Raw genomic sequence first — 27690 nt, 5'->3', positions numbered from 1 at the left:
TCACTTCACTATTTTATAAACCTTAATTATATCAACCTGCAACCCTCTAAACTCTAGGGATTTGTTTTCCAAAAATATACTTTATTCATAAAATTTGTAAAAATACATAACAGTTCAAATTTGACCTTACATGAAGTGCCATACAGATCAGTTTCTTTCAATATAGCACATGAGGTGCCTCACTACACTTGCCTTTACATGTTTTATTTACAATGTACATTTTAATTTCATGTCAAACATTCTCTGTTGCATACTCAAAGGAATAGAGTCATGTCCTCATAATTTAACCCTTTAAGCCATGATATCATTCTGGTGTATCTGTGCTGCACCCACCCAAAGTTAATCAACCTTTCCTATGGTGAGGTGACCAAAACTAAAGTTTCCTTTGCTTTATAGTCTCGTTTTTAATAGTTGTGCCCCTCTAAAAAAGTGGGATGCACTTTTGTCCGTTTGCAAACATCAGTACAAACCCAGCGCCCTCCTCATGGCTTCTTTAGAAAAGGCAACACTCGACCTAGGTAGTTGTAATTGACATTGATGATAACATTATTATTTATTTAAATTTCCTTTGTTTTAGACTTTAGTTTATTTACTTTGTGCCAATCTATAAATAAGGGGCTGCAGTTCTGTTAGGTGACAATGATGCGAACTCAATGGCCGGAATTTTACGCCACCTCAGCAAGCCAGATGGTGGCAGAGGGTGGCTCCGGAAGGCCTTCCCAACCCGCTCCCGTCTCTGCCCCAGTTTACGTAGGGTGGGGGTGGGGGGTGAAAAACGGGCTGCCCGTCCCAGGTCAATCAAGGCCCTTAAGTTGCCAATTAACAGCCACTTAAAGGCCTTCACCCGTCTCCACCTGTGGCAAGCAGGTATCCTGGAGCCGGGAAAGACGGTCCAGTGAAAGCTGGCAGTCTCTCAGCACCCCGTGGGGTGGGCCCTGACAAACAAGCACGGGGTGTCCAATTGAGGGCCAACCCCACTTCCTCAAGCACTCCCAGGACCCAAGATGCCTCCCCCCTTCCCCCCAAACAACCACCCTTGCCTCGCCATGGGCTGACCAATTACCCCCACCAAGGCAAGCCAAACTGTTGGCTCCATGTCCTCGGTTAGACTGCAGTCCCAGCAGTGGCCAGCGCTCCAGGTGGTGCTGCCGGCATTAAGAGCTGCCAGAACGATGATTGGCTGGTAGCTCAATGAGGCGGGACTTCCTCCCTCAAGCAGACTTCCTCCCTCAGAACAATTAATGTGGGACAGATCTGCAGGCTAGGTGGGAGCGGGTTCGCCACTGACTTTATTCCGCCTGACCTAAAATCCAGCCTACTGTCTCCTCAGCATTGATTGGTGCAGAGCTCACTTCCTGTCTTACTTACCCCGGAAGTAGATTATTTTTGGGAACCGGAAGTAGGTTGTGTTCGAGTTGCAGGTTTTGCGACTTGCTTTGGCCGATTTATTTTTTTGTCTTTTTGTTTTGACGGTGACGGGAACGGGCAGTGTCCTGGGGGTCGGCCGACATGTCCATTGAAATTGAATCGGCGGAGTAAGCGAGCCGTTTGAGTTCAAATGTTTGAAATCCGGGCTTGGCTGTTAGTGGAACGCGCGGTGGTTGGCGGCTCGAGCTCCTGGAGCGCGCGGCGGTGGCGGCTTTGCAAAAAAAGGCTGCAAATTTGAACTGCTTATTTAATATATATCCAAATATAGAGGATCAGTGAATGAATTAATATTTTGCATTATTTGATGCAATGCCTGGGTTTGGTAATGCAAAAACTTCGAGCCTCCATTAACAGGGTTCTTTTTCCCATTTAAAGTGAGAGCTGACCTGATAGAGGTCTTCAAATATTGTGACAGGGGTTTGGAGAGAAGATGTTTCCACTTGTGGTTGGGTCCAAATCTAGGGGCTGTAAATATAAGATAGTCAGTAATAAATCCAGTGGGGAATTCGGGAGTAATTTCTTAACTCCGAGAGTGGTGAGAATGTGGAACTTGCTACCACAGGGAGCACTTGAGCTGAACAGTTTAGCAACGTTAAGGGGTTAGATAAACGCATGAAGGAGAAAGGAATAGAAGGATATGATGATGGGGTGAGATGGAGTAAGCTGGAGGAGACTTGTGTGGACAGTAAACACAGACACACATCAGTTGGACCAAATGACCAGTTTCTGTGTCGTAGACCCAATGTATGGACCTCGCCCCTTGCTGGAAGCTACACAGTTGTGAACATTAGCTGTGGAATAACTGAACTGGGAGGTTGTAACTGTCAGCAAAGGCTCAAAAGGCTTGGGCTGTATTCAAAGAGAAGACTGAGGGGTGATGTGATCGAGGTCTTTGACATGAAGGCTTTGGTGGGGTAGACACTTGTTTCCACTTGTGGGTGAATCCAAAGTCATAAATATAGTCAGTAATAAATCCGATGGGGAAATCCAGAAAAACGTCTATACGTGAAGGAAAAGAATAGAAGGGTATATTAATGGATTTAGATGAAGAGGGTGGGAGGAGGTGAGCATGAAGCACAATCTCTGGCATAGACCGATTGTGTGAATGACCTGTTTGGGTGCAGTTAAAAAGCAATGCCATTCTATGTTTTCCATTTGCCTGGGCATGACTTTAGGTAGTTTATTTTCAAATGGGCTTGCCTACTGACTGGCATTGTCAGTAGCGGTCTCCGCTATTGAGATCATTCTGCTGCTGATGGCAATTTCTACCCCTTACACCAACCCATGGTTCGAATGTTAACCCTCTCCCCCCACCAACCTCAAATCATAGCCGCCATATGAACAGGGTTAAAATCACATGTTATCACATAATGGGGTGTGGGAGTCAGGAAATGCTGTCAACACCGTTTTCTTATAGAACTAGCAGACCCACAAAACATTTGTGTTCAAGTTAGTATTGCAGCAATACTTTAAATACAGGAATTAAATACAGCAATACTTTAAATACCAAAAACTTCGGCATTATAAAACAAATTTGACACTGAGCAGTATAAGGATATATTGTGACAGGTGACCAAAAGATTGGTCGAAGAGTTAGGTTTTAAGCAGCATCTTACAGGCCATGAGAGAGAGGTAGTGAGGCTGAGATTTAGTGAGGGAATTCCAGTGCTTAGGGTCCAGGCAGCTGAAGGCACAGCTGTCAGTTGCAGAGCGATTGAAATCGAGGACGTGAAAAGGCCAGAATTGGAGGATCGTAGACAGCTTCGAAGGTTGTAGAGCTGGACATTATAAGATCATAAGAACTAGGAGCAGGAGTAGGCCATCCGGCCCCTCGAGCCTGCTCCGCCGTTCAATAAGATCATGGCTGATCTTTTCGTGGACTCAGTTCCACTTACCCGCGCTCTCACTGTATCCCTTAATTCCTTTATTGTTCAAAAAGATATCTACCTTAGCTTTAAAAACGTTTACTGAAGAAGCATCAACTACTTCACTGGGCAAGGAATTCCATAGATTAACAACCCTCTGGGTGAAGAAGTTCCTTCTTAATTCAGTCCTAAATCTGCTCCCTCTAATCTTGAGGCTATGCCCTCTTGTCCTAGCTTCACCTGCCAGTGGAAACGTCCTCTCTACTTGTATCTTATCTATTCCCTTCATAATTTTATATGTTTCTATAAGATCCCCCCTCATTCTTCTGAATTCCAATGAATATAATCCCAATCTACTCAGTCTCTCCTCATAAGCCAACCCTCTCAACTCCGGAATCAACCTAGTGAACCTCCTCTGCACCCTCTCCAGTGCCAGTACATCCTTTCTCAAGTAAGGAGACCAAAACTGCACACAGTACTCCAGGTGCGGCCTCACCAGTACCTTATACAGCTGCAACATAACCTCTCTGCTTTTAAACTCAATCCCTTTAGCAATGAAGGACAAAATTCCATTTGCCTTCCTAATTACCTGCTGTACCTGCAGACCAACCTTCTGCGATTCATGCACAAGGACACCCAGGTCCCTCTGCATAGCAGCATGCTGCAACTTTTTACCATTCAAGTAATAATCCTTTTTACTGTTACTCCTACCGAAATGAATGACTTCATATTTATTAACATTGTATTCCATCTGCCAGACCTTTGCCCACTCGCTCAATGTATCTATGTTCCTCTGCAAAGTTTCAGTCATCTGCACACTTTGCTCTGCCACTCATCTTAGTGTCATCTGCAAACTTTGACACCCTACACGTGGTCTCCAAATCATCTACATAAATTGTAAATAATTGCGGTCCCAACACCGATCCCTGAGGCACACCACTAGTGACTGATTGCCAACCAGAATAGCACTCATTTATCCCCACTCTCTGCTTCCTGTTAGTCAACCAATCCTCTATCCATGCTAATACTTTACCCCTAACGCCATGCATCCTTATCTTATGCAGCAGCCTCTTGTGCGGCACCTTGTCGAAGGCCTTTTGGAAATCTAGGTACACCACATCCACTGGGTCTCCATTGTCCACCTTGCTCGTAATGTCATCATAGAATTCCAAAAGATTTGTCAAGCATGACCTGCCCTTCATGAACCCATGCTGCGTCTGCCCAACGGGACAATTTCTATCGAGAAGTCCTGCTATTTCTTCCTTGATAATAGACTCGAGCATCTTCCCCACTACAGAGGTTAAGCTAACCGGTCTATAATTCCCCATCTTTTGTCTACCTCCCTTTTTAAACAGTGGCGTCACATCTGCTGTTTTCCAGTCACATCTGCTGTTTTCCAATCTGCTGGGACTACCCCAGAGTCCAGCGAATTTTGGAAAATTACCGCCAGTGCACCTGCTATTTCTCCCGCCATCTCTTTTAGTACCCTGGGATGCATTCCATCAGGGCCAGGAGACTTATCAATCCTTAGCTCCATTAGCTTGCCCAACACTACCTCTTCCGTAATAATGACTGTTTCCAGGTCCTCACCTACGTTCGTCTCTTCGTCAATTACTGGCATGTTATTAGTGTCCTCCACTGTGAAGACCGATACAAAATACCTATTCAATGCCTCGGCCATTTCATCATATCCCATAACTAAATTCTCCTTCTCATCCTCTAAAGGACCAACGTTTACTTTAGCCACTCTTTTTCGTTTTATATATTTATAGAAACTTTTGCTATCTGTCTTTATATTCTGTGCTAGAGACAGGGAGGGGCGAGGCCATGAAGGAATTTGAAAATGAGGATAAGAATTTTGACTGAGCGCTAGTGTGCATCAGCGAGCACAAGGCAATGAGTGAACAGGACTAGGTGCGAGTTGGGACACAGGCAACGTTTTGGAAGATCCCAAGTTTACGGAGGATAGGAGATGGGATACCAGCCAGGAGTGTGTTAAAATAGTCATGCCTAGAAGTAACAAAGGCATGGATGTGGGTTTAAGCAGCAGATGAGATGAGTTGAGGCAGGGTCTTATTCATGATGTGGATATGTGGTTGGAGCTCACCCTGGGGTCAAATATGACTCCTAGTTTGTGAACAGTCTATTTCAACCTCAGACGGTTGCCAGAGAAAGGGATGGAGTTGGTAGCTAGGGAATGGAGTTTGTGGCAGGGACTGAAGACATTGGCTTTCGTCTTCAAAATATTTGGTTGGAGAAAATTTCTGTTCATCCAGTACTAAATGTTGTAAAAGTAGTCGGACAATTAGAGACAGTGAAGGGGTCAAGAGAGGTGGTGATTGTGTTAGGACTGAGTGTTAGTGAATCTGTGGGACCTGAAGTGTTTTCAGATGATATTGCTGAGAGGCAGCTTGTAGATTTAAAAAAAAAAGGAGCAGGCAAAAGATAGAGCTTTGGGGGTCATCAAAGGTAAAGGTGCAGGAGAGGGAAGGGAAGCCATTGATGGGGATTCTCTGGCTATGATTAGATAGCTAAGAATAGAGCCTAGCGAGTGCAGTGCCACCAAGCTGGATGATGGTGGAGAGGTATTGAAGGAGGATGGTATCAAAGGCTGCAGACAGGTGAAGAACAATGAGGGATTGTTTACCTTTGTCACAGTCACATAGAATGTCATTTCTGACTTTGATAAGACCTGTTTTGGCACTGGAATGAAGATCCAGGTTTCAGGGCAGAAAGATGATGGTGAAGTTGGAGGTTGCCATAAGATCCAGAAGTGGTGCAGAAATGTACTTCAGTTGAGGAGATTGAATCTCTGGCCAGAAACCAGACTGTAGCTGAATAACCTGTAGTACTGGTAGTCGAGTTAGAGGGTCAAGGGGACAGCAGAGGTGGGGAATTTGCTGTAAGCTGATGAGTTACTTTAAAATTTAAGCAATAGAGCAGCAGATCAGAGAAACTTCAGCTGAGTCTCATGGTAGTCCAGTTCAGAAGCGTAGTCTTGGTGTCCAGAGACATCCAGGCATTTGGAAGCCAAATTTGAGAAAAGATGGTGTTCACATTCTTCCTCTGCCATTTTGTCCAGCATTTTTGCAATACTGACCAGGTTTTCCTCTCTCCCCATGGAATAGGTTTCTCGAGTTAATGGCGAGCTGTTAGGCAGGAAAACTTAACTTCTATCTGTGCTCTGTGTTTACTGACCCTTCTGCCACTGGAAGCAGTTTCTTTTTACTTTATCAAAAGCATCCATAATTTTGAACATCCCTTATCTCTTTCCTTAGTAGTCTTTGCTCTAAGGAGAATAAACTCCTCTTCTGTTGCACCTCCACATAACTAAAGTCCCTTATCCCTGGTACCATTCTGGTGGTTTTTATGAACGTGTCTAGTGACCACAACATTGCCAATGGTGGATCCTGTTATTGGTCTGTGCTGCCAGTAGTAGTTTCTAACTCCAACATCAACGGATAGCCCTAATGCTAACCTCAACCTCTAAACTTACCCCCTCATCACTAAATTACACATTGTAAGTAGTGTGACGCAGGGCAGCTGCAGTGTCATTACTGTTTTAATAGTTCTATAAAAATGTGTGCTCTGGATGTGGGGTGGCAAGGATGGATTTATTGCGCATTGCTATTGATGTCCAGGTCAACGTTCTTCTCCCTGCAAAAAATGGATTGAAATAAAAAAAGGAAGAGCAGCACAAGCTGGAAAACTGCAGTGAAGAAAACAGGATGTTAGGAATGCACAGCCAGTCAGTCAGTATCTGTCAAGAGAATAGGCAGCTTATGACATTTTGGTTGTGTACCAGTCATCTTTTCCTCTTTACAGATCCTGACCAAGCTGCTTTATATTGCCAAGGTATTCTGTTTTAAGTGGTCAGGTCCCTGTGCTTTTGTGGGATGGTATAAAGAAAGAAAAACTTGCATTTATATAGTGCCTTTCAAGACTTCCGGACGTTCCAAAGTGATTTATAGCCAATGTTGGCCAGGACACTGGGGAGAGCTCCCCTGCTGTTCCAGATAATGCCATGGGAAATTTTATATCCGCCCGAGAGTGCAGATGGGGCCTTAGTTTAGTGTCTCATCTGGAAGACGGCAACTCCAATAGTGCAGCACTCCTTCAGGAAGTACTGCACTGGAGTGCCAGTCTTGATTTTTGAGCTCAAGTCCTCGGAATAGGGCATGCACTATTCTATGATGTGAGTTCAGCGCAGACAGAGGCCATTTGGCCCATTGGGTCTGTGCCTGCTCTTTTGAAGAGCAATCCAGTTAGTCCCACTCTTTTCACCATATGCATACAATTTTTTTTCTTTTCAAGTAGTTGTTCAATTCCCCTTTGAATCTGTATTCACCACCCTATCAAACAGTGAATTCTAAATCTTAACAACATGTTGCTTAAAAAGGTGTTTCCTCATGCCACATCTGATTCCTTTGCCTAGTACCTTAAACATGTGCCCTCTGGTTACTGATCCAGTAGCCTTTGGAAACAGTTTGTTTTTAGTTACTCCATCTCAAGCTTCATGATTTTAAACATCTTTATTAAATCTCCTCTTAACCTTCTCTGCTCGAAGGAGAACAACCCCAGCTTCTGCAGTCTATCCACGTGACTGTAATCCCACATCCCTGAAACCATTTCTATCTTGATGTGTATGAACTGTCTGCTCACCTAACGACCACTTTTAACAGTAATTAAATGGTGGCCGTGCCTTCAGCTGCCAAGGCCCTAAGCTCCAGAATTCCCTCCCTAAACCTCTGTACCTCTCTGTCCTCCTTTAAGACACTCCGTAAAGCCTACCTGTTTGACCAAGTTTTTGGTCATCTGCCCTACTATCTCCTTATATGGCTAACTGTCAGACTTTGTTTTATAATGCTCCTGTGAAGTGTCTTGAGATGTTTTACTAAGTTAAAGGCACTGTATAAATACAAGTTGTTGTTGCTCAGTGAAGTGAGGTTGGAAGGTGTGGGTAATCTTATTTTTATTTTTCCATTATAAATGCCTGTGCCTGCATTAATAATAGAAACTGCCGATGTAAACTTGTCACAGTGTAATTACACCCTCCTGTCAGATATGGTGCAGCAGCCCCTCCGCTTGAAAGCTTTATATAGGCAGTTCCCACTATCTACTAAGTGTCAGCCTTTTCTCAGTGGATTGCACCCTTGAGTCAGAAAGTTGTTGGTACAAACCCCACTCCAGAGACATGAGCACACAATCTAAATAGCCATTTCAGCGCAGTGCTGACGGATTGCTGCACTATCTGAGTGACTGTCCTACAGATAAGATGTTAAATCGAGGCTTTATCTGCCCTTTGAGGTGATTGTAATAGAGCCCCGGGCAGAATTTTGAGGAGAGGGAGAGCTCTTGGCGAACATTTATGCTTCAATCAACACGACTGAAATGGATATAGGAACAGGAGTAGACCATTTAGCGCCTTGAGCCTGTTTTGCCATTCAATGAGGTCATGGACGATCTCCAACTTAATGCCATGTACCCGCTTTTGCCCATATCTATTAATACCTTTGGTTAATAAAAATCAATCATTCTCAGATTTTAAAATTAACAATTGATCTAACATCAATTGCTGTTTGCATAAGAGAGTTCCAAACTTCTACAACCCTTTGTATGTGGACTATGTTCCAATTTCACTCCTGAAGGGTCTGTCTCTATTTTTTAGACTATGCCCCTAGTCCTAGATGCCCTAACCAGTGGAAACAGCCCCTCCATCTACCCCTTAATGTCTTGAAAACATAGAAACATAGAAAATAGGAACAGGAGTAGACCATTCGGCCCTTCGAGCCTGCTCCGCCATTCATTATGATCATGGCTGATCATCCAACTCAGTAGCCTATTCCTGCTTTCGCCCCATACCCTTTGATCCCTTTAGACCCAAGAGCTATATCTAACTCCTTCTTGAAAACATACAATGTTTTGGCCTCAACTTCTTTCTGTGGTACCAAATTCCACAGGCTCACCACTCTCGGTGAAGAAATTTCTCCTCATCTCAGTCCTGAAAGGTTTACCCTGTAACCTTAGACTGTGACCCCTGGTTCTGGACTCCCCTACTATCGGGAACATCCTTCCTGCATCTACCCTGTCAAGTCCTGTTAGAATTTTATAGGTTTCTATGAGATCCCCCCATCACTCTTCTGAACTCCAGCGAATATAATCCTAACCGACCCAATCTCTCCTCATACGTCAGTCCCGCCATCCCAGGAATCAGTCTGGTAAACCTTCGCTGCACTCCCTCTATAGCAAGAACATCCTTCCTCAGATAAGGAGACCAAAACTGCACACAATATTCCAGGTGTGGCCTCACCAAGGTCCTGTATAATTGCAGCAAGACATCCCTGCTCCTGTACTCGAATCCTCTCGCTATGAAGGCCAACATACTATTTGCCTTTTTTACCGCCTGTTGCACCTGCATGCTTACCTTCAGCGACTGGTGTACGAGGACACCCAGGTCTCGCTGCATATTCCCCTCTCAGTTTATAGCTGTTCAGATAATCTGCCTGCCTGTTTTTGCTACCAAAGTGGATAACCTCACATTTATCCACATTATACTTCATCTGCCATGCATTAGCCCACTCACTCAACTTGTCCAAATCACCCTGAAGCCTCTCTGCATCCTCCTCACAACTCACCCTCCCACCCAGTTTTGTGTCATCAAATCATCCCTTAACCTGCTAAATTCCAGGGAATACAACCCTAGTTTGTGTAATCTCTCCTGTCCTCTGGACATTACCACATTGCATATTGGCTGCCTAGTTTCCTACATTACAACAGTGACTACACTTCAAAAGTATTCACTTTGGCTGTAAAGCACTTTGGGACATCCTGAGGTCACGAAGGGTGCATTTCAGGTTTGTTCTTTCTAAATGGATATTTTTGATGGGGAAAATTAGACAGGAGGTATGCACATTTGTAAGATTTGTAATATATTTGCTTTGCATTTGTTTGATTTGTAATATAAATTGATTTGGCGTATCTGCTACTTTGTTTAATATATTAATAGAGTTGCATTTTTTTTTTTTACTTATAGTGTTGTCCGTCTGATAATGCAGTACCTGAAGGAGAACAATTTGCATCGAACCCTGGCGACCTTACAAGAAGAGACCACAGTCTCCCTAAACACCGTGGACAGTATTGAGAGTTTTGTTGCAGATATAAACAGTGGTCACTGGGACACAGTATTACAGGCCATACAATCATTGAAGCTACCTGATAAAACTCTTATTGATTTGTATGAACAGGTAAGATAATTAATTAAATGTGATAAATAAAAAGGCAAGGAGAGGGGATCCAATTCCTTACTTGTGTTGTTGTGGCTCTGCGTGTTTCTATACTGTGATGGGTGATTCTTGCCTGAAGTGGAAAATGTGCTCTGAATCTCTCATTTGTTCCCATCCACCCTTCCTCCAGCAACCTCCCCCGCCCCCGCCCCCATTCTGTGTTACCGGCTCTCTGAAGGTTGCCAAGCCTGACATCTGGTACCACGGACTCCCAGGCACTGATGTTTATAGCAACGAATATCAGCTTCCACAGAACCGAGAGCTCATTACCACCAAAAAGACATTTTCCAGCCATCACCATGCAAGTCAGGTTTAGTTCAGTGATTAAGGTTTCTAGTTTCTCATTGGTTTAAGACTGCATTATTCACACACAAAAGTACAAATCCTGTGCCAAACTAGCAAGTTCAAGATTTCAACAGCACTACACCATGCTGAACCATGCCACAAGGCAAAATTGATGCAAAGAAAAAACACTTTATAAGGTAAATGGTATTAAAATTATTTGACAATGAACTGGAAACTTTAAACGATAAATGCAAGTTGTAGTTGGAAGCTGTGGAAACAGACATGACTCTAGCAGTGGTGCATTACTGAGTGAAATCAGCAAAGTTCACTTCTTCTAAGGGCTTGAGCACAAGCTCTGGGCTGACACACCTGGTGTAGTACTGAGGGAATGCTGCACTGTCGGAGGTGCAGTCTTTAAACTGAGGTCTCGTTTGCCCTCTCAGGTGAACACAAAAGAAATTGTGGCACTATTTCTCTAGATTTAAAATGTTTGTCCTTGTGAGTCAATACCTTTTAACAATTGGATTTATGAGAGAAAGTGATTTTACTAAGTTTAGGTATATCTTGGTCTTGATAATGACTTGCAGGTTGATAGGTAAATTGGCCATTGTAAATTGCCCCTAGTTTAGGTAGGTGGTGGGGGAATATAGGGAAGGTGGGGATGTGGTAGGAGTATGGGATTAGTGTAGGATTAGTAGGTGGTTGATGGTCGGTACAGACTTGGTGGGCCGAAGGGCCTGTTTCAGTGCTGTATCTCTAAATAAATAAACTTTATTGAAAAGAAGGGAAAGAAAAGAGTATAGAAAGACAAAAAAATCTTATAGCATACTGCTATAACCCTGAATTAATCTGTTCACGATAGCTCCCCAAAATGGTAGTGTTCCCCTTGGTACATATATCACCAAGTTTCCAAAAATCTTATAGCACAACTGCTGTTAACACCAAGTTAGTCTGTTCACGACAGCTCCCCAAATGGTACCGTTCCCCATTGGTCTCCAGAGAACCTTGCACCGGGGTGGACTTTCTGGTAAGTTACTCCATCGACATGCCTTCCTCCGATGTCTTCAGTGATTGACTAGTCCACTCCGGCTGCAGCCCCAAGCGTTGGATGCTGTGCCCCTTTAAGTCCAATTTCTGGCTCCATTCCAGCTTTCTGAGGCCTCCATCAGGCTTTCTCAAAACGAGTCTGACAACCATGAGTCCTTATCAAATTCTTCTCACAGGCGCTACGAGGCCATTCAGGCTGTTGACGCATCACTTGATGGTGTGTCTCAGCTGCCATCAATTGGGTTATACTGTCCATCAATTAAACTCTATCTTCTGATATCACACCATAGTGGACCATCCCATGTGCAAGGTTATCCACTGCCCTGACTTGTAGTTCAAGGGTTATCGAATACCAGAAGAACTGATTTCTATTTGAACAATGGGAGACAACTGTTATTTTCAAGAAGAGAAAAACAATAGTTTAGTCAAAACAACAGCTGTGCATGGCCTGGCCTGACCTGACCAGCATGAAAACAAAAGGAGAAAGGTCTTGGGAGAAAAACAAGTTCATACTATTGATTGCCATTGATTACATAATTGATTAATTACTTGACTTAATCAGAGTACACTCACTCTTAGTTTTAAATCAATGTCTACAAAGTAACCTTTAAACATTCACTACAGGTTTCATACAGGTTTTTTAAAAAAAATCAAAAGCAAGGCATAAGTAAAACGCATAAACATACAAAAGGTAGTGGCCTCAGGCCTACAATGAATCTCATGCTTTTTGAAAAAAATCAGGGTGCTTTGTGTATCCATAAAACTAAGCTTGGCATATTACTGAGTTTTGATTTTTTTTTTTTGCTTTTGTTCTTCCTCCAGGTGGTTTTAGAGCTGATTGAACTTCGTGAGTTGGGTGCTGCTAGATCATTGCTACGACAGACTGACCCCATGATTATGCTAAAACAGACCCAACCAGAGCGATACATTCATCTGGAGAATCTGCTAGCAAGGTCCTACTTTGATCCACGTGAGGTACATAAACATCATTCATTTGTCAAACGTTTTGAAGGATGAAAGGAGAGTGGAGAGAAAAGAAAGAGCAGGCAGCTGTTGAATGTATGCTAGATATCCTGTCCAAGAATGGATTATATAAATAGCTTTCTACTGATTTTAAAGCTTGAATTGTACAATAGCTTTACGGCAGAATAAAACATCTACAGTTCATTTAAAAAAAAATGCTCCATTTATTTCCTTCCTGTAGAATAATTAAACTTTTCTAATTTCATGCGTTAAATCCAATTTTTAACATTATAGATTGTATTTTCTTTTCATTGCCTTGGCACCAAAAGTTGTTAGCTATATAAATAATTTGTGTTCATTGCATTTTCGCTGATTTGACCAGCTATAAAGTCAACTAAATTAAAACATTTAGTGAAAGTAAAATTGATTTTAACTAATTTTCTCCGAATTTATATGTTCTTGGTGTCGAATTTCCCATTCCCCTGATTTTCTTTGATGCTAAAAATACAACCTGAATAGACAGAAACTGGGGTTTTTAAATTGGTAATGATTTTAATTATTCTTATTCATAAATAACTGGTATCTTATGAATATTATATAAAGTAAAAGGGTATTTTATTTTTCTACTCGATGGCTATTATACTATTGGAGGCAGTGCGGGGTTAAGTATTTGAAAACCAGCGTCAGAGTTTTTGAGATCATGGTGCAGCACATGAAACCTCTGTCTGTTGTTGATGGTGCAGTTCTGGGGCTGTTTTGTTTGAATACAGCTGCACTTGGCTGCTACAGGTAGTTTTATATTAAAGGCGTGCAGTTGACATCAGATGCTCAGTTCTCGCACCTGCAGTGGTGCATACATATTTCAAGCTGGAGATCTAATGACATCAGAAACCTACATTACTGTGGCTTCGAGCTACCTATGTGATTGATCTCCACTTCCCTTTCAATGGTATGGTTTATTTTTGTGCAGTCATGGCACTACCAAACGTAAGGTGGAGATGATGGGGAAATGCCTGGAGGTGTGGGTATCCATTTGAATGCTGCGCATATCTAGTTGTAATAAAAGATTGATACAGCACAGACAGAAGCCACTTGGCCCATTGGGCCTGTGTCAGCACTTTGAAACAGCCATCCAGTTAGTGCAACCCCCCGCCCCCATCTCCACTCTTTCACCACAGCCCTGCAAGTTTTTACCCTTCAAATGCTTATCCAATTCCCTTTTGAAAGTAACTATTGAATCTGCTTCCACTGCCCTTTCAGGCAGTGCATTCCAGATCACAACAACTCACTGCATTTTTTAAAAAAAACACCTTGTAGTGCCTTTTGACTTCATTCAATGTAAAGCCTTGCAACTGAGTGTATTTACTACATTTTTAAAAAATAAAAACCTCAGAAGCACCTTGCCAGTTGTAATTGCACAGAGCTACTGTGAGGTAGGTGAATGGAACATATTTTAACCAAGCACAGGTATTTTCTAAATTGGAGTCTTTTTAAAATTTTACTTCTTGATTATCCATCATGCCTCAGTGTTTGTTTTATGTTTCTACTTAGGCATACCCAGATGGCAGCAGTAAAGAGAAGAGAAGAGCAGCCATTGCTCAGGCACTGGCAGGAGAAGTCAGTGTGGTCCCACCCTCGCGTCTCATGGCTTTGTTGGGTCAGGTAAGTGTACTGTGCTTTGCTATACCTGTGGTATTCTGTTTAATGTCTGATCGTGAAAGATACTTAATGATAAGTTGTTTGGAGCATAATCATAGCACTGACTATTGTTTGGAAGACACCTCCTGATATTTCTGCACCCATGCGTGCTAAATGATAAATATTGAAAGCTTTAAGAAGCTTTTGAAGTGGACCTTTTGAGATCAATAGAATTGTCCTTCCAGTGCACAAGTTTAAAAAAGCTACAAAGGATAAGAGACGGCTTGTATCAATGTGTTCCAGTTTTTCCCTTAAGACATAACATAACTTCATTTCACTGTCCTCTTAGTGGATTATTATAGCACTCTCTCTCCTGTCTATCAATTGTTCAATATTAATTATTCCCAGAGAGGGAAGGAGAGCGACTTGATCTGAAGGATTGCAAATTCGATATTTTAATCAGTTAAACGCTGCAAACTGTGGTACAATTATAGCTAACAACCCACACCTTGGATGACAAATGAAACAGTATTCATCCTGAATCCAACTGCAATAAATGTCCTAAATTCGCTGTGGAGTTTGCTATCAAAAATGGAACAGTTGCAAGAAAAAGTAAAATGAGAATTCCATCTACTGAAACATTTGCTTCTCAAATCTGATCGGAAGCCCTCTATGTAGAATGAGCAATTGAGATATTTTAGCATGGGGAGCTTGGAGTGAGATTGTCAGATTTTTACTAGGCAGAGGTATTGAGGATTATGGAACCAAGGCAGGCATAGGATCATAGGAAATAGGAGCAGGAGTAGGCCGTTTGACCTGTCAAGCCTGCACCGCCATTCAAATAGATCATGGCTGATCATCTACCTCTATGCCTTTTTTTCCCACTATCCCCATATCCCTTGATGTCGTGAGTATCCAGAAATCTGTCGATTTTTGTCTTCAACATGCTCAATGATTGAGCTTCCACAGCCCTCTGGGCTAGAGAATTCCACAGATTCACCACCCTCTTGAGTAAAGAAAGTTCTCCTCATCTCGGTCTTAAATGGCCTGCCCCTTACTCCGAGACTGTGTCCCTTTGTTGTAAACTCACCAGCCATAGGGAACATCCTATGCACATCTACCCTGTCACGCCCTGTAAGAATTTTGTAAGTTTTAATGAGATCACTTCTCATTCTTCGAAACTCTAGAGAATACAGGCCCAGTTTCTGCAATCTCTCTTTATAAGACAATCTCGTCATCACAGGAATTAGTCTGGTGACCCTCCGTTGCACTCCCTCTATGGCAAGGAGACCAAAACTGTACACAATACTCCAGGTGCAGTCTCACCAAGGCTTTATACAATTGAAGAATACATCTTTGCTCCTGTACTCAAATCCCCTTGCAATGAAGGCCAACATACCATTTACCTTCTTAATTGCTTGCTGCACCTGCGTACTAGCTTTTAGTGACTCGTGAATGAGGACACCCAGGTCTCTTTGGACATCAACACTTTCCAACCTCTCACCATTTAAGAAATACTCTGCCTTTCTGTTTTTTCCACCAAAGTGGATAATTTCACACTTATTCACATTATATTCCATCTGCCCTGTTCCTGCCCATTCACTTAGCCTGTCCAAATCCCCTTGAAGCCTGCTTACATCCTCCTCCTCAACTTAAATTCCCTCCTAGTTTTTGTGTCATCAGCAAATTTGAAGATAAACATATCAACTGTTGATGTAATTGAATGGTGGAACAGACTTGAGGGGTTGAATGGCCTTCTGTTCCTTGGTTCTGTGCACAAAGGGTAAGCAGTTTGCATTGTGATATTCTGATAGGTAATCTTTTAGCAGTATTTTTCTATTAATAAAAGTTCTAAGTAAGTGCAAAACGTGCAGCTTCATTTAAGTAGAGATTTATTGTAGAAGATCATTTTGAATGCTGCACATTGTTAAATTAAAGCCATGTAAGGAATTTTAATATAGGCGTTCCTTTTGTAATGTCAACAGTAACCCATTTAAAATGGAGGGATTTCAGTTGGTGTGACAATTGGAAAACCTGGATGATGATAATCAAGAATGGAAAACATTCATGACCAGCTCTCTGCATTTATTTTATATTTTAAGTCATCTTATTATGTGATAGTATGTAACCCCCTTGCTAAACTAATTCTTTGGTTGCTCCAGGCATTAAAGTGGCAGCAGCATCAGGGGCTGCTGCCTCCAGGTATGACAATTGACTTGTTCAGAGGTAAAGCAGCCGTGAAAGATGTAGAAGAGGAGAAATTCCCCACTCAACTCAGCAGACACATCAAGGTAAATGTTTCAATTAGATTTAGTGAAACACAGGGTACTCACACACATTCCAAAACAGGATAAGCTGAATCCTAAGCCCTAAAGCATTAGTTAAGCCATTCATGCAAATACCCGTTTAATAACTAAGCACAGCTAAGATCTCTTCAAGTTTTGTTCTCGAGTCTTGAAGAACCATTGATAGATTAACTGTGTGGGCAAAGAGGATGTTTTTAAATGTTAAAGTTTTTCAAGTAGTTTCAAGCCTTTATTTATATGTAACCTCCAGATTTGAAAGGAAGATGGGGCAAATAAGTACCTTTTAACTCGGAGAAAACCGAGTTGCCATAAGGATAACATAATCCACTGGAAAGTTCGGAATGACAAAGTTTGTGTTAATTATGATGTGAACAATATTGTGTTTTTTTTGAACAGTTCGGTCAGAAGTCCCATGTAGAATGTGCTCGTTTCTCTCCAGATGGTCAGTATCTTGTTACGGGTTCAGTGGATGGTTTTATTGAAGTGTGGAACTTCACCACTGGCAAAATTAGAAAGGTAAGTACAGGAGGGCAGATTGTGGGGGGGAATGTCTTGTTATGTGGCATGCGAAGGAATTTCTTCTCTGAGGGTAGTGAATGTCTGGAATTCTCTACCCCAGAGAGTTGTGGAGGCTAGATCACTGAAAATATTTAAAGAGGAGGTAGATAGATTTTTGAAATATCGGGAAGTTGAGGGTTATGAGGAGCTGGCACGAAGAAGGAGTTGAGGTCTGGGGCAGATCAGCCATGATCTTATTGAATGGCGGGACAGGCTTGAGGGGCCAAAGGGCCTACTCCTGCTCCTATTTCTTGTGTTCTTCTGTTTAAAGAACAAGTTTCTGCATCCAGGCTTCTCTTAAGAATCAAACCAACACAACTGATTATCATGAACTTGTAGCTGTTTCTCGTGCTTCAGTAATTGTAACATGTGTTTTGCTGTTCCATGCTGTAGAGTTCAGTGGCTTTTCCTAACCAGAACATTCAGTGCTGTTAGGGTTCAGGTGAAATAGTAAATTACAACACACATACTGAAATTACTAATTTGGATATATTTTTCTTGAACACTTTTTTTCTAAAAAGCTGCTGTGGGCAATTTCATATCAAAGCAAGAATCTTAACATTCAAATGTATGACGAATTGAGCAATTTTTAAAGTTACAGTAAGTTAGCACTGGTTTTGAATAGTTTGAAATGCACAGCGACTATAGTGTGCAGTAGGATATCAGGAAGAACCTTTTCTTTTAGAAACAAATGTGCATATTATACTGATGCTAAATCAATCAATTCAGTATCTGGTGACCAAAAGTATACAAAGTAACTGGTGGCCAAAGGTACACAAAGTAACTACCTAAGTTCAGATTTAAAATTTTTAATTTTAATTGCATCGCCCACTGGTTGAATATTAATAGCTTTCCATTTTGTTTAGGCATACTTTCTTGTTAATCTTGTGAAGGAGATCACTGTCTGCCCCACATATTAACTCTGAGCATTTTTTTCATAGCTAAAAATGTAATTTGTTGATTATCAGTAAAGGGTACTGAATCATATTTTATAATAGGGTGACTGCTGTATTACTGAAGGTGAAGAGTACAGTGCGGCAGAATGGCATTATGTTAACATGATGAACTTTGCTGAAAATAGAGACATGTTGTTGAAGCTTTTCGTCTAGCACTCATCAGGACAATCTGCAAGAATACCAATGTAAGGGAAAACAAGAAGTTTTTGCTGTAAGAAAGGGCTGATTTATTGGCAAGTGAACTCTGATTGGTAGCGGCGTTGCCATGGAGAATGCACCAGTTTACATTGACTGACAGTTATCTGTCAGGCTTTGTTTGAAATTTAAACCAGGCAGCTTGACTCTGGTCAAGGCATTGCCCTGAGGAATGAACCAGTGAATGGCTTCTTTTGTTTAGCTGAAACAGGCGCAATGTTTGTACATGTTCTTTCTGTCTGCAAAGAACAGGGCCCTGTTAATATATGTAGCTTCCAGTATGCACAAATGCACCACACTGCAACAAGCCCTGCTGACAATCTTAAATTGGTTGTCAGCATAATTCTTAGCACACTAAGGATTATTTAGCAAATGTTGTCCAATTGCGGAATCACATCTAATGTTGGACACTATGTTTTGTATTTTGCAAGCATGGGCTGGTTGGGTATGGCCTGTAAACAGCGGAAGGGACATGTTGTTTGATATGGTCCGCCAGTCTTTGGGACATATCTCCTACCTCTGACATATTTCCAATATGTAGATGATACTTTTGCTATATTTGAATCTGCAGCTGCATGCAATAATTTTCTTACACATCATAATGGGCTCCATCCTGTGCTCAAATTTACCTTTGAAATGGAGCAGCCAAATGAGCTTCCTTTCTTCTCTGCCGTGGTCTACCGCAAACCTACCTTCACTGGTCAATACACGCGTTGGGATTCTTACAGTTCCACACGCTATAAGATTGGCCTTATTGGCAAACTCGTAAATAGGGCCTGAACCATTTGCTCACCATGCAAGCCTGATGCTGAAATAGGGCAAATCAAAGACATCCTGCATGACGATGGCTATCCTGATCAGATAATTTCTTGCTGTATATCGCGCAAACTTATGAACGGGCCTAAGGTTGTCATTTTCGGCCCTGAAAAGTGCCCAGTCTACCTCAAATTACCCTGGAAGGGTAATGTATCCCAAAAATTTGAGCAACAGGTGAAGCTAGTTGTTTCACGCTGCTACTATGCAGTAGCAACACGTGTGGTGTTCGCCACTAACAGGTTGCTGCCGTCAAGCCAAAAAGACTCCATGCCTATCACACAAATGAGTAATGTGATATATGGTATATAGGCCGTACATCCCAAAAACTGGCGATCGTATCAAACAACATGTGCCTTCTGCTGTTCACAACGGGCAAGGTACAGGCCATACCCAACCAGCCCGTGCTTGCAAAACTCAAAACATAGTGTCCAACATTAGATGTGATTCCACGATTGGATAACATTTGCTAAATGATTCTCAGTGTGCTGAGAATTACACTGACAACCGATTTAAGATTGTCAGTAGGGCTCGCAGTGTGGCACATTTGAGCGTACTGGAAGCTACATATATTAATAAACAGGGCCCTGTTCTTTGCAGACAGAAAGAACATGTCCAAATATTGTGCCTGTTTCAGCTAAACAAAATAAGTGACAGCCATTCACTAGTTCATTCCTCAGGGCAATGCCTTGACCAGAGTCAAGCTGCCTGGTTTAAATTTCAAACAAAGCTTGGCAGATAACTATCAGTCACCGTAAACTGGTGCATTCTCCATGACAACTTATCTACCAGAGTTCACTTGCCAACCAATCAGCACTCTCTTCTCGCAGTTTAAAGTCGTTGTTTTCCCTTACATTGGTATTCTTGCAGATTTTCCTGATGAGTGCAAGACGAAAAGCTTCGAAAACATCTCTCTATTTTCAGCAATACTCAAGTTCTGTACTTTCAAACAGCTATATTATGAATTGTTAGCTTATTAACGGTTTCCAATTAGATGTTTGATAGTTATGGTGGGCATAACTAATTAGAGACTAAAATAAAAGCAAAATACTGCGGATGCTGGAAATCTGAAATAAAAACAAGAAGCTACAATATGCAGCTTCCAGTACGCACAAATGTGCCACACTGCGAGCCCTACTGACAATCTTAAATTGGTTGTCAGCTTAATTCTCAGCGCACTGAGAATCATTTAGCAAATGTTGTCCAATCGTGGAATCACAACCAATGTTGGACACTATGTTTTGAGTTTTGCAAGCACGTGCTGGTTGGGTACAGGAAATGCTGGAAATATGCAGCAAGACTGGCAGCATCTGTGGAGAGGGAAGCAGAGTTAACGTTTCAGGTCAGTGACCCTTCAGAACTGGCAAATATTAGAAATGTGAAAGGTTTTAAGCAAGTAAAGTGGGGGTGGGGCAAGAAATAACAAAGGAGAAGGTGTAGATAGGACAAGGTCACACAGAATAACCGACCTTTGCTCCATAACCTTCTGGACATTAACACATTGTTTGCCTTTGCTCCATGACCTTCTGGTCGGTTATTCTCTGTGACCTTGTCCTATCTACACCTTCTGCTTTGTTGTCTCTTGTCCCACCCCCATTTTACTTGCTTAAAACCTTTCACATTTCTAATATTTGCCAGTTCTGAAGAAGGGTCACTGACCTGAAACGTTAACTCTGCTTCTCTCTCCACAGATGCTGCCAGACCGGCTGAGTATTTCCAGCATTTCTTGTTATTTTTATTATAACTAATTGGAGGCCTGTCTGACTTTTTTGATGAGTAGAATTTTACAACAGTATTGTTTAATGGATGGTTGTGCTTCTGTTGTATCAGTGATGGATACTTAATCCTTTTCTTAACTTCCCTAATGTAACGTTCTAGGATCTGAAGTACCAGGCGCAAGATAACTTCATGATGATGGATGATGCAGTTCTTTGCATGTGTTTCAGTCGTGACACTGAAATGTTGGCAACAGGAGCACAGGATGGAAAGATTAAGGTTGGTGCCTAAGTTGAGACAAAGTTTTCTAAAATGTAAAGCTTGCAACGGTTTTTTTTCTTTTGAATTGCCCATATAAGTTCACTTGCAATGGTAATATTTCATCACATTTGATGGCATTTCAGTGAAATAATTTTGTATTTTGTAGCAATACTGTCAACGTAGTAAAAACAGTTGGATCTGAGGCAAAATAAAACATACTAAAAAAAAAAGCTTCCCATTAATGTTGATATTAATATTTGGGCAAATTAGAGAGTGGTTAGAATGCGAAACCCATAGTCATGGAGCAGTTGAGATGAATAGCATGGATGTATTTAAGGAGAAGTTAGATAGACACAAGGGAGAAAGGAATAGAAGGTGAAATGACAGGGTGAGATGAACGTGGGTGGGAGTAGGTTCGTATGGATCATAAACTCCAGCATGGACCAGTTCAGCCAAGTGGCCTGTTTCTATACTACGTAATTGTTACAACATGTAAAGTGTAGCCTCAATAAGGGTATAAAATGATGAAATGTGATTTATAACCACATCCTAGCTGTGATGTTTCTGTTAATACACTTTACGACTAGGGTCGTGTTAAATTAGGATACAGTCTGTACCTTTTCATTCAAAGTTGCTTTTTCAAATTTTTGCAAGCACTAAGTTGCCACCTTTGTTATTTAAATTGCTTAATTCAACTTGGTGGATAATTTAAACTTTCAGCATTAAAAAAATCTTTGAATTATCAGTAGATTGTATGAATTGTGTCCCACAGTTCCCTTATCATTCAATCTCTAGTTCTGATGGATTTCAGGTTAAGTGATCTTGGTGGATAATGGCTTGAGATGAAGCCTGTGATTTGGAGGAACTCTGGTTAAGTGCAGAGATCAGTACAATTAACCTTGTGCAGTTTCTGATTTCTATGGAATATTAGAAGACTCTCAAAAAAAAACAATTTCCATCTGTTGTCTTTATATATAAAGAACATTGATTAATTTTGCATTTGTTGGTAATTCCTTACAAACCCTTGTGCATTTCTTTCAATTGTTTTCCTTTTTATGAAATGTCTTTTGTTAAAGATGCACATTTTTAATAAAAGCAATGACATGTTTCTTTGTTGTATAATTTGGTGACTCCTTTTCCATCTCCCTTCTTGTAAAGAAAGTAAAAGATCCAAATAGATTACAAGTACACTCCAATCTTACTTATTGAGTTTTGTTTTGTAATGGAGATCAAACTCTGTTTTGCTTGCAAATAGTGCTGATCTCAGCACTGTAACCCTGGTTCCTTCTGATCGCATAAGCAGCAGCACTCATTTCTTTTTAAATAAGAGCTAAAAAGATTGCTTTGCAATACAATTTGGTAAATGTGAAATTTTCATCTAAATAGATACTGCAATGCAAATGTAAAGATGCTCATAAGGACTAGAAAACTAAATCCTGAACAATATGTTGGTTGCCCCACAGGTGTGGAAGATTCAGAGTGGTCAGTGTCTACGCCGATTTGAACGTGCTCACAGTAAGGGAGTAACCTGCCTCAGTTTCTCCAAAGACAGTAGTCAGATTCTCAGTGCGTCTTTTGATCAAACAATCCGGTGAGATGTCTTTTCACTTGAGTCATTGATTTTTGTTTCCTCACACGCTTCATCACAGAAATGCTTTGAGAGGGCTGATGGAATATTTTAACCTTATCTGAGTTGGAACATACCTTTGAGCTTTGTATAAGGTTTGTGACTTGCAATATAATCTCAGGAGCTGAAAATTCAATGTAGAAGAAGCTGCAGTATAAAATCATACACCTTTCAATGATGCAGCCACCCAGGCACTCTTTTAGGCAGTTTAGAGTGTACATGGGTCTGGCAGAATGTTAGAGAATCAGAGTTATACAGCACAAACAGGCCCTTTGGCCCATCGTGTCTGTGCCGGCCATCAAGCACCTAACTATTCTAGTCCCATTTTCCAGCACTTGGCCCATAGCCTTGTATGCTATGATGTTTCAAGTGCTCATCTAAATACTTCTTAAATGTTGTGATGGTTCCTGCCTCTACCACCCCTTCAGGCAGTGTATTCCAGATTCCGACCACCCTCTGGGTGAAAAATGTTTTCCTCAGATCCCGTCTAAACCTCCTGCCCCTTACCTTAAGTCTATGCTCCTCCGCTAAGGGAAATAGTCTCTTCTTATCTAACCTATCAATGTCCCTCATAATTTTGTATACCTCAATCATGTCCCCCCTCATCCTTCTCTACTCTAAGGAAAACAACCCTAGCCTTTTCAGTCTCTCTTCATAGCTGAAATTGCTCCAGCCCAGGTGACATCCTGTGCACCCACTCCAGTGCAATCACGTCCTTCCTATAGTATGGTGCACAGAACTGTACACAGTACTCCAGCTGTGGCCTAACTATCATTTTATACAGCTCCATCAGAACCTCCCTGCTCTTATATTCTATGCCTCGGCTAATAAAGACAAGTATCCCATATGCCTTCCTAACCACCTTATCTACCTGTGGTGCTGTCTTCAGTGATCTATGGACAAGTACACCAAGGTCCCTCTGACCCTCTGTACTTCCTAGGGTCCTACCATCCATTGTATATTCCTTTGTCTTGTTAGTCCTCCCAAAAAGCATCACCTCACACTTCTCAGGATTAAATTCTATTTACCACAGCTCCGCCCATTTTACCATATCGTCCTGTAATCTAAGGCTTTCCTCCTCACCATTTACGACACCACCAACTTTCATGTCACCTGCAAACTTTCTTATCGTATCAATGGGATGAATCATTATTCATTCTGGACCATCTTGTATTTCTAATCTGAGCACATCTAAATATGTGGTAGATTTTGTCAGTCTTTAATGGAATTTGGGATAATCTTTCAGAGTGGTGGCACATTCAAATGCTGGTACTGTAGTTTATTTCAAATAGGGAAACTGAGTTTTAATTTTTATTTTTAGCAGGAGATGTTGAGATTGATAACCTAGAGGAGATGCAGTGTGGTAGTGTTGTAATGCATCATGGAATAGTAGAGTATGCTTTATTGGTGATAACGCCATGTTCAAGTTTTTGATCTTTTAGGTGGGGAGCGCAGGCAGGGGTGGATTGGCAGAGATGAGGTGCTTTTATTTTACTTCCCTTCCATCCTCAGCTTCACAGGGTAAAGAAGAAACCAAGAATAAGATTCACCCTTGACATCTGCCTGTTTGCTTGGCCAAGGAATAGTGTGAGGGAGGGCAACTGTATTGATGTCAAACAGCTAATGTCTTAATTTTATATTTTGTCCTTTTGGTAGGATTCATGGTCTGAAGTCTGGAAAAACACTGAAGGAATTCAGAGGTCATACATCATTTGTTAATGAAGTAACTTTTACACAAGATGGACATTACATTTTGAGTGCATCCTCGGATGGCAGTGTAAAGGTACTTAAATAATATTAGAATGGAAGATGTTGTACACTGATGAGAAATCTGTGAATGTGAAAACTTCATGTCATGTTAATAATGATAATGTTTCAGAATGGTGGCACATTCTAACTTGGGAACCTGAAGATGGTAAAATGGTGAAATGATGTATGCCAGTAGTTCAGGGGCATTATGTGCTTCTGGTGTTAGGGAATCCAGGAAATGCAGTTCAACTCTTCAAATTATCTGTAAATTAGCAAAGAAGAGTTTTTTTTCCCCAAGAGTAAGCTAATATTAAAATTGTTGGGTGTAAAATTCAATGTGTAATTTTCCCTTCCTTTAAATAGCCTTTAAAGTAAAAATGAACCTTTGTGTGTCTGAACCAGTTAACATCACAATCAATAGAGTCTGGCTTTAGCCAGAACTGACAAAAGGAAGCAAATTTTGTTTGATCTGAAGGTGCATGCATTGATGTGTGCTTGTATGTTCTGTGTGGCTTTCATAAAAATGAACACCATAAACTTTCACGTAAAGAGATTGCTGCTGAGTCGATAAAAGGCTGGTCTCTTTTTAGTTGAATGAAATATTTTTATCACATCTCTTACAGATCTGGAATGTGAAGACAACAGAGTGTGCAAATACCTTCAAGTCATTGGGAAGCTCCGCTGGTACCGATATTACAGTGAATAGCGTAAATCTGTTGCCAAAGAATCCTGAGCATTTTGTAGTGTGTAACCGGTCAAATACAGTAGTCATCATGAACATGCAAGGACAGGTATGGCTGCACACCAGTTTACTGTAGTGGTTCGTTTTCAATTAAAGACGTGAATGGGATTTTTTTTAACGCTGCTGAATAAATAAGATATAAAAACTCAGCAGGTCTGGTAGCATCTGTGGAGAGAGAAGCAGAGTTAACGTTTCAGATCAGTGACCCTTCATCAGATGAAGGGTTACTGACCTGAAACATTAAGTCTGCTTCTCTCTCCACAGATGCTGCCAAACCAACTGAGTATTTCCAGCATTACTTGTTTTTATTTCAGATTTCCAGCAGCTGCAGTATTTTGCTTTTATTTTAGTGAATAAATAGGATGTTGGATAGGAAGTGTTTCACTTGCTTCACTCATGAAGCAAACTTGTATAACCCTGACAATTGTGTTGCTTTTTAACCACTGAATATTAGACGAGAGAAAGTTATCACTTTTGGAGGCTGGGAGACAAATCTTAATTTTGGCTTATTCAGAAAATACTTGATAAATTTGCTGGATGCTATTTTACAAAAGTGTAATGAGCATGTGACAAATTTATAAGTTTATCTCTTAAATTTCAACTTTTATCTTCTCTCCTTGTCTCTCATTGATTTGTTGATTGAGAGAGGCTATTTCCAAAAATAAATCATTACACTGGTGCACTAAAGGTTCTGCTAGTGCTCACTGGTTTCTGTGTGAAAAATAACCAGTTACCAGGACCTAGGGAGTTGTTCTCAAGCCTTCAGAAGATGCTGGGTTGGGAGAAAGATAGTTAGCAAAACAGTGTCAATAATATGGTTATTAGAAAAAACACAAAGTAATAAATTATTTGGAAGGAATAATTTCATAGGGAATTCAGGAGAAACAGCTTTACGTAGAGGTTTGAATGTTGGACTCGCTACAAGGAGTAGTTGAGGCAAATCGAATACATGCATTTAATGGGAAACTAGATGAGAAAAAAAATATTAAAATTGTTTATTGGAAGAGGGGGTAGGCCTGTGTGCAACATAAACCAGTTGGGCTGAATGGCCTATTTGTGCTGTAAATTCTGATATATAAATAGAAAAGTTAGAAGTCAGCTGGTATTGTTTTGAAATGAGAAAATTGCAATATTAATGGTAAATTTGTTACTTGTTTAAAAGACAGTATTTTTAATTTGCTTTAGCGAAATGTGAAGAGATTTGATGGTGGTACTTAGAGTAAATGGAGAAACAGTTTCCAATAGTTGGAGGATCAGTTAACCAGAGGTCACTAAAGGTTTTTTTTTACAGTTATGATTTGGAATGCACTGCCTTTTAGCATGAAGAGATTCAATAGTAGCTTTCAAAAGGGAATTGGATACTTATCCAAGAAAAAAACTGAAGGGACAAGGGTTAAGTGGAGAGTGGGACCAGAAGACTTTGGGCTGTATGGCCTCCTCTGCTGTAATCTTGAATTCTATGAAATTGGGATTTTGAACAAAATTTCTTGCTAGGCCCACAACTATAAACCATTCTGTATTACAGATTGTGAGGAGCTTTAGCTCTGGTAAAAGAGAGGGAGGTGACTTTGTGTGCTGCTGTCTGTCTCCACGTGGTGAATGGATCTACTGCGTGGGTGAAGATTTTGTGCTATACTGTTTCAGTACAGTGACTGGCAAGCTGGAAAGAACATTGACGGTAAGAGGGATATACATCTTTAGACGCAAGTGCTATGAAGTTGCATTCTAGTATTGCTATCCTGTAATCAAATGCACAAGTTGACCATTTAATACTGTGTGTGTCTGGGAAGCAAGTGTTTGAAATACTTTAGGCTATAGTATATTATAAATTGACTGCTTTCTAAACTGAGGTCCTTAAAATGTACCTTCGCACAAATCAATAAAGATAACCTGTTTATGGTATTCTGCAGGTTCATGAAAAAGATGTTATTGGAATTGCTCATCATCCACATCAGAACCTTATTGGAACCTACAGTGAAGATGGTCTCCTTAAACTCTGGAAACCTTGAAAGGAGTGATTCTTTTTAAAAAGAAAGACCTTTTGACTATTACAGCTATAACTGGCTTGCTCTAGAAGAAACTTCCTATTTCAAAAATTTCACATTAAGTATCAGACTATAAAAATGTGCTGAACCTGAGTTTAGGAATAATGCATACAGTAACTGGTTTTACAGTGTTTTTGTTGCACAACTAAGATCATTGTAGTGTTCAATGTAGAGTTTTCAAATAAAATGCAAAAGTTTTTGGGAGTAACCAAA

At 40.9% G+C, this 27690-nt stretch overlaps 1 protein-coding gene across 1 annotated transcript; it reads left to right on the top strand.

Moving 5' to 3' along the window:
* Positions 1-1376: 1376 nt before the first annotated feature.
* Positions 1377-27690, top strand: smu1a (SMU1 DNA replication regulator and spliceosomal factor a). The gene is made up of 12 exons (XM_068028944.1): positions 1377-1535; positions 10327-10537; positions 12731-12883; positions 14423-14533; positions 16672-16800; positions 17212-17331; positions 21216-21332; positions 22778-22905; positions 24598-24724; positions 25314-25481; positions 26958-27110; positions 27343-27690. The coding sequence occupies exons 1-12, from the start codon at positions 1510-1512 to the stop codon at positions 27439-27441; spliced, it is 1542 nt and encodes a 513-aa protein (XP_067885045.1). The 5' UTR covers positions 1377-1509; the 3' UTR covers positions 27442-27690.

Source organism: Heterodontus francisci, chromosome 4 (genome assembly GCF_036365525.1).
Source record: "Heterodontus francisci isolate sHetFra1 chromosome 4, sHetFra1.hap1, whole genome shotgun sequence".
Taxonomy (NCBI): Eukaryota; Metazoa; Chordata; class Chondrichthyes; order Heterodontiformes; family Heterodontidae; genus Heterodontus; species Heterodontus francisci.
Note: the sequence above shows the minus strand (reverse complement) of the source record. Positions and strands in the feature narration are given on the sequence as shown.

Excerpts from the sequence above, each read along its gene's own strand:
- smu1a (XM_068028944.1), top strand. The coding sequence starts at position 1,510 with ATGTCCATTGAAATTGAATCGGCGGA. Across the intron at positions 14,534-16,671 it reads TCATGGCTTTGTTGGGTCAG|GCATTAAAGTGGCAGCAGCA; the intron begins GTAAGTGTACTG and ends TGGTTGCTCCAG. Across the intron at positions 25,482-26,957 it reads TCATGAACATGCAAGGACAG|ATTGTGAGGAGCTTTAGCTC; the intron begins GTATGGCTGCAC and ends TCTGTATTACAG.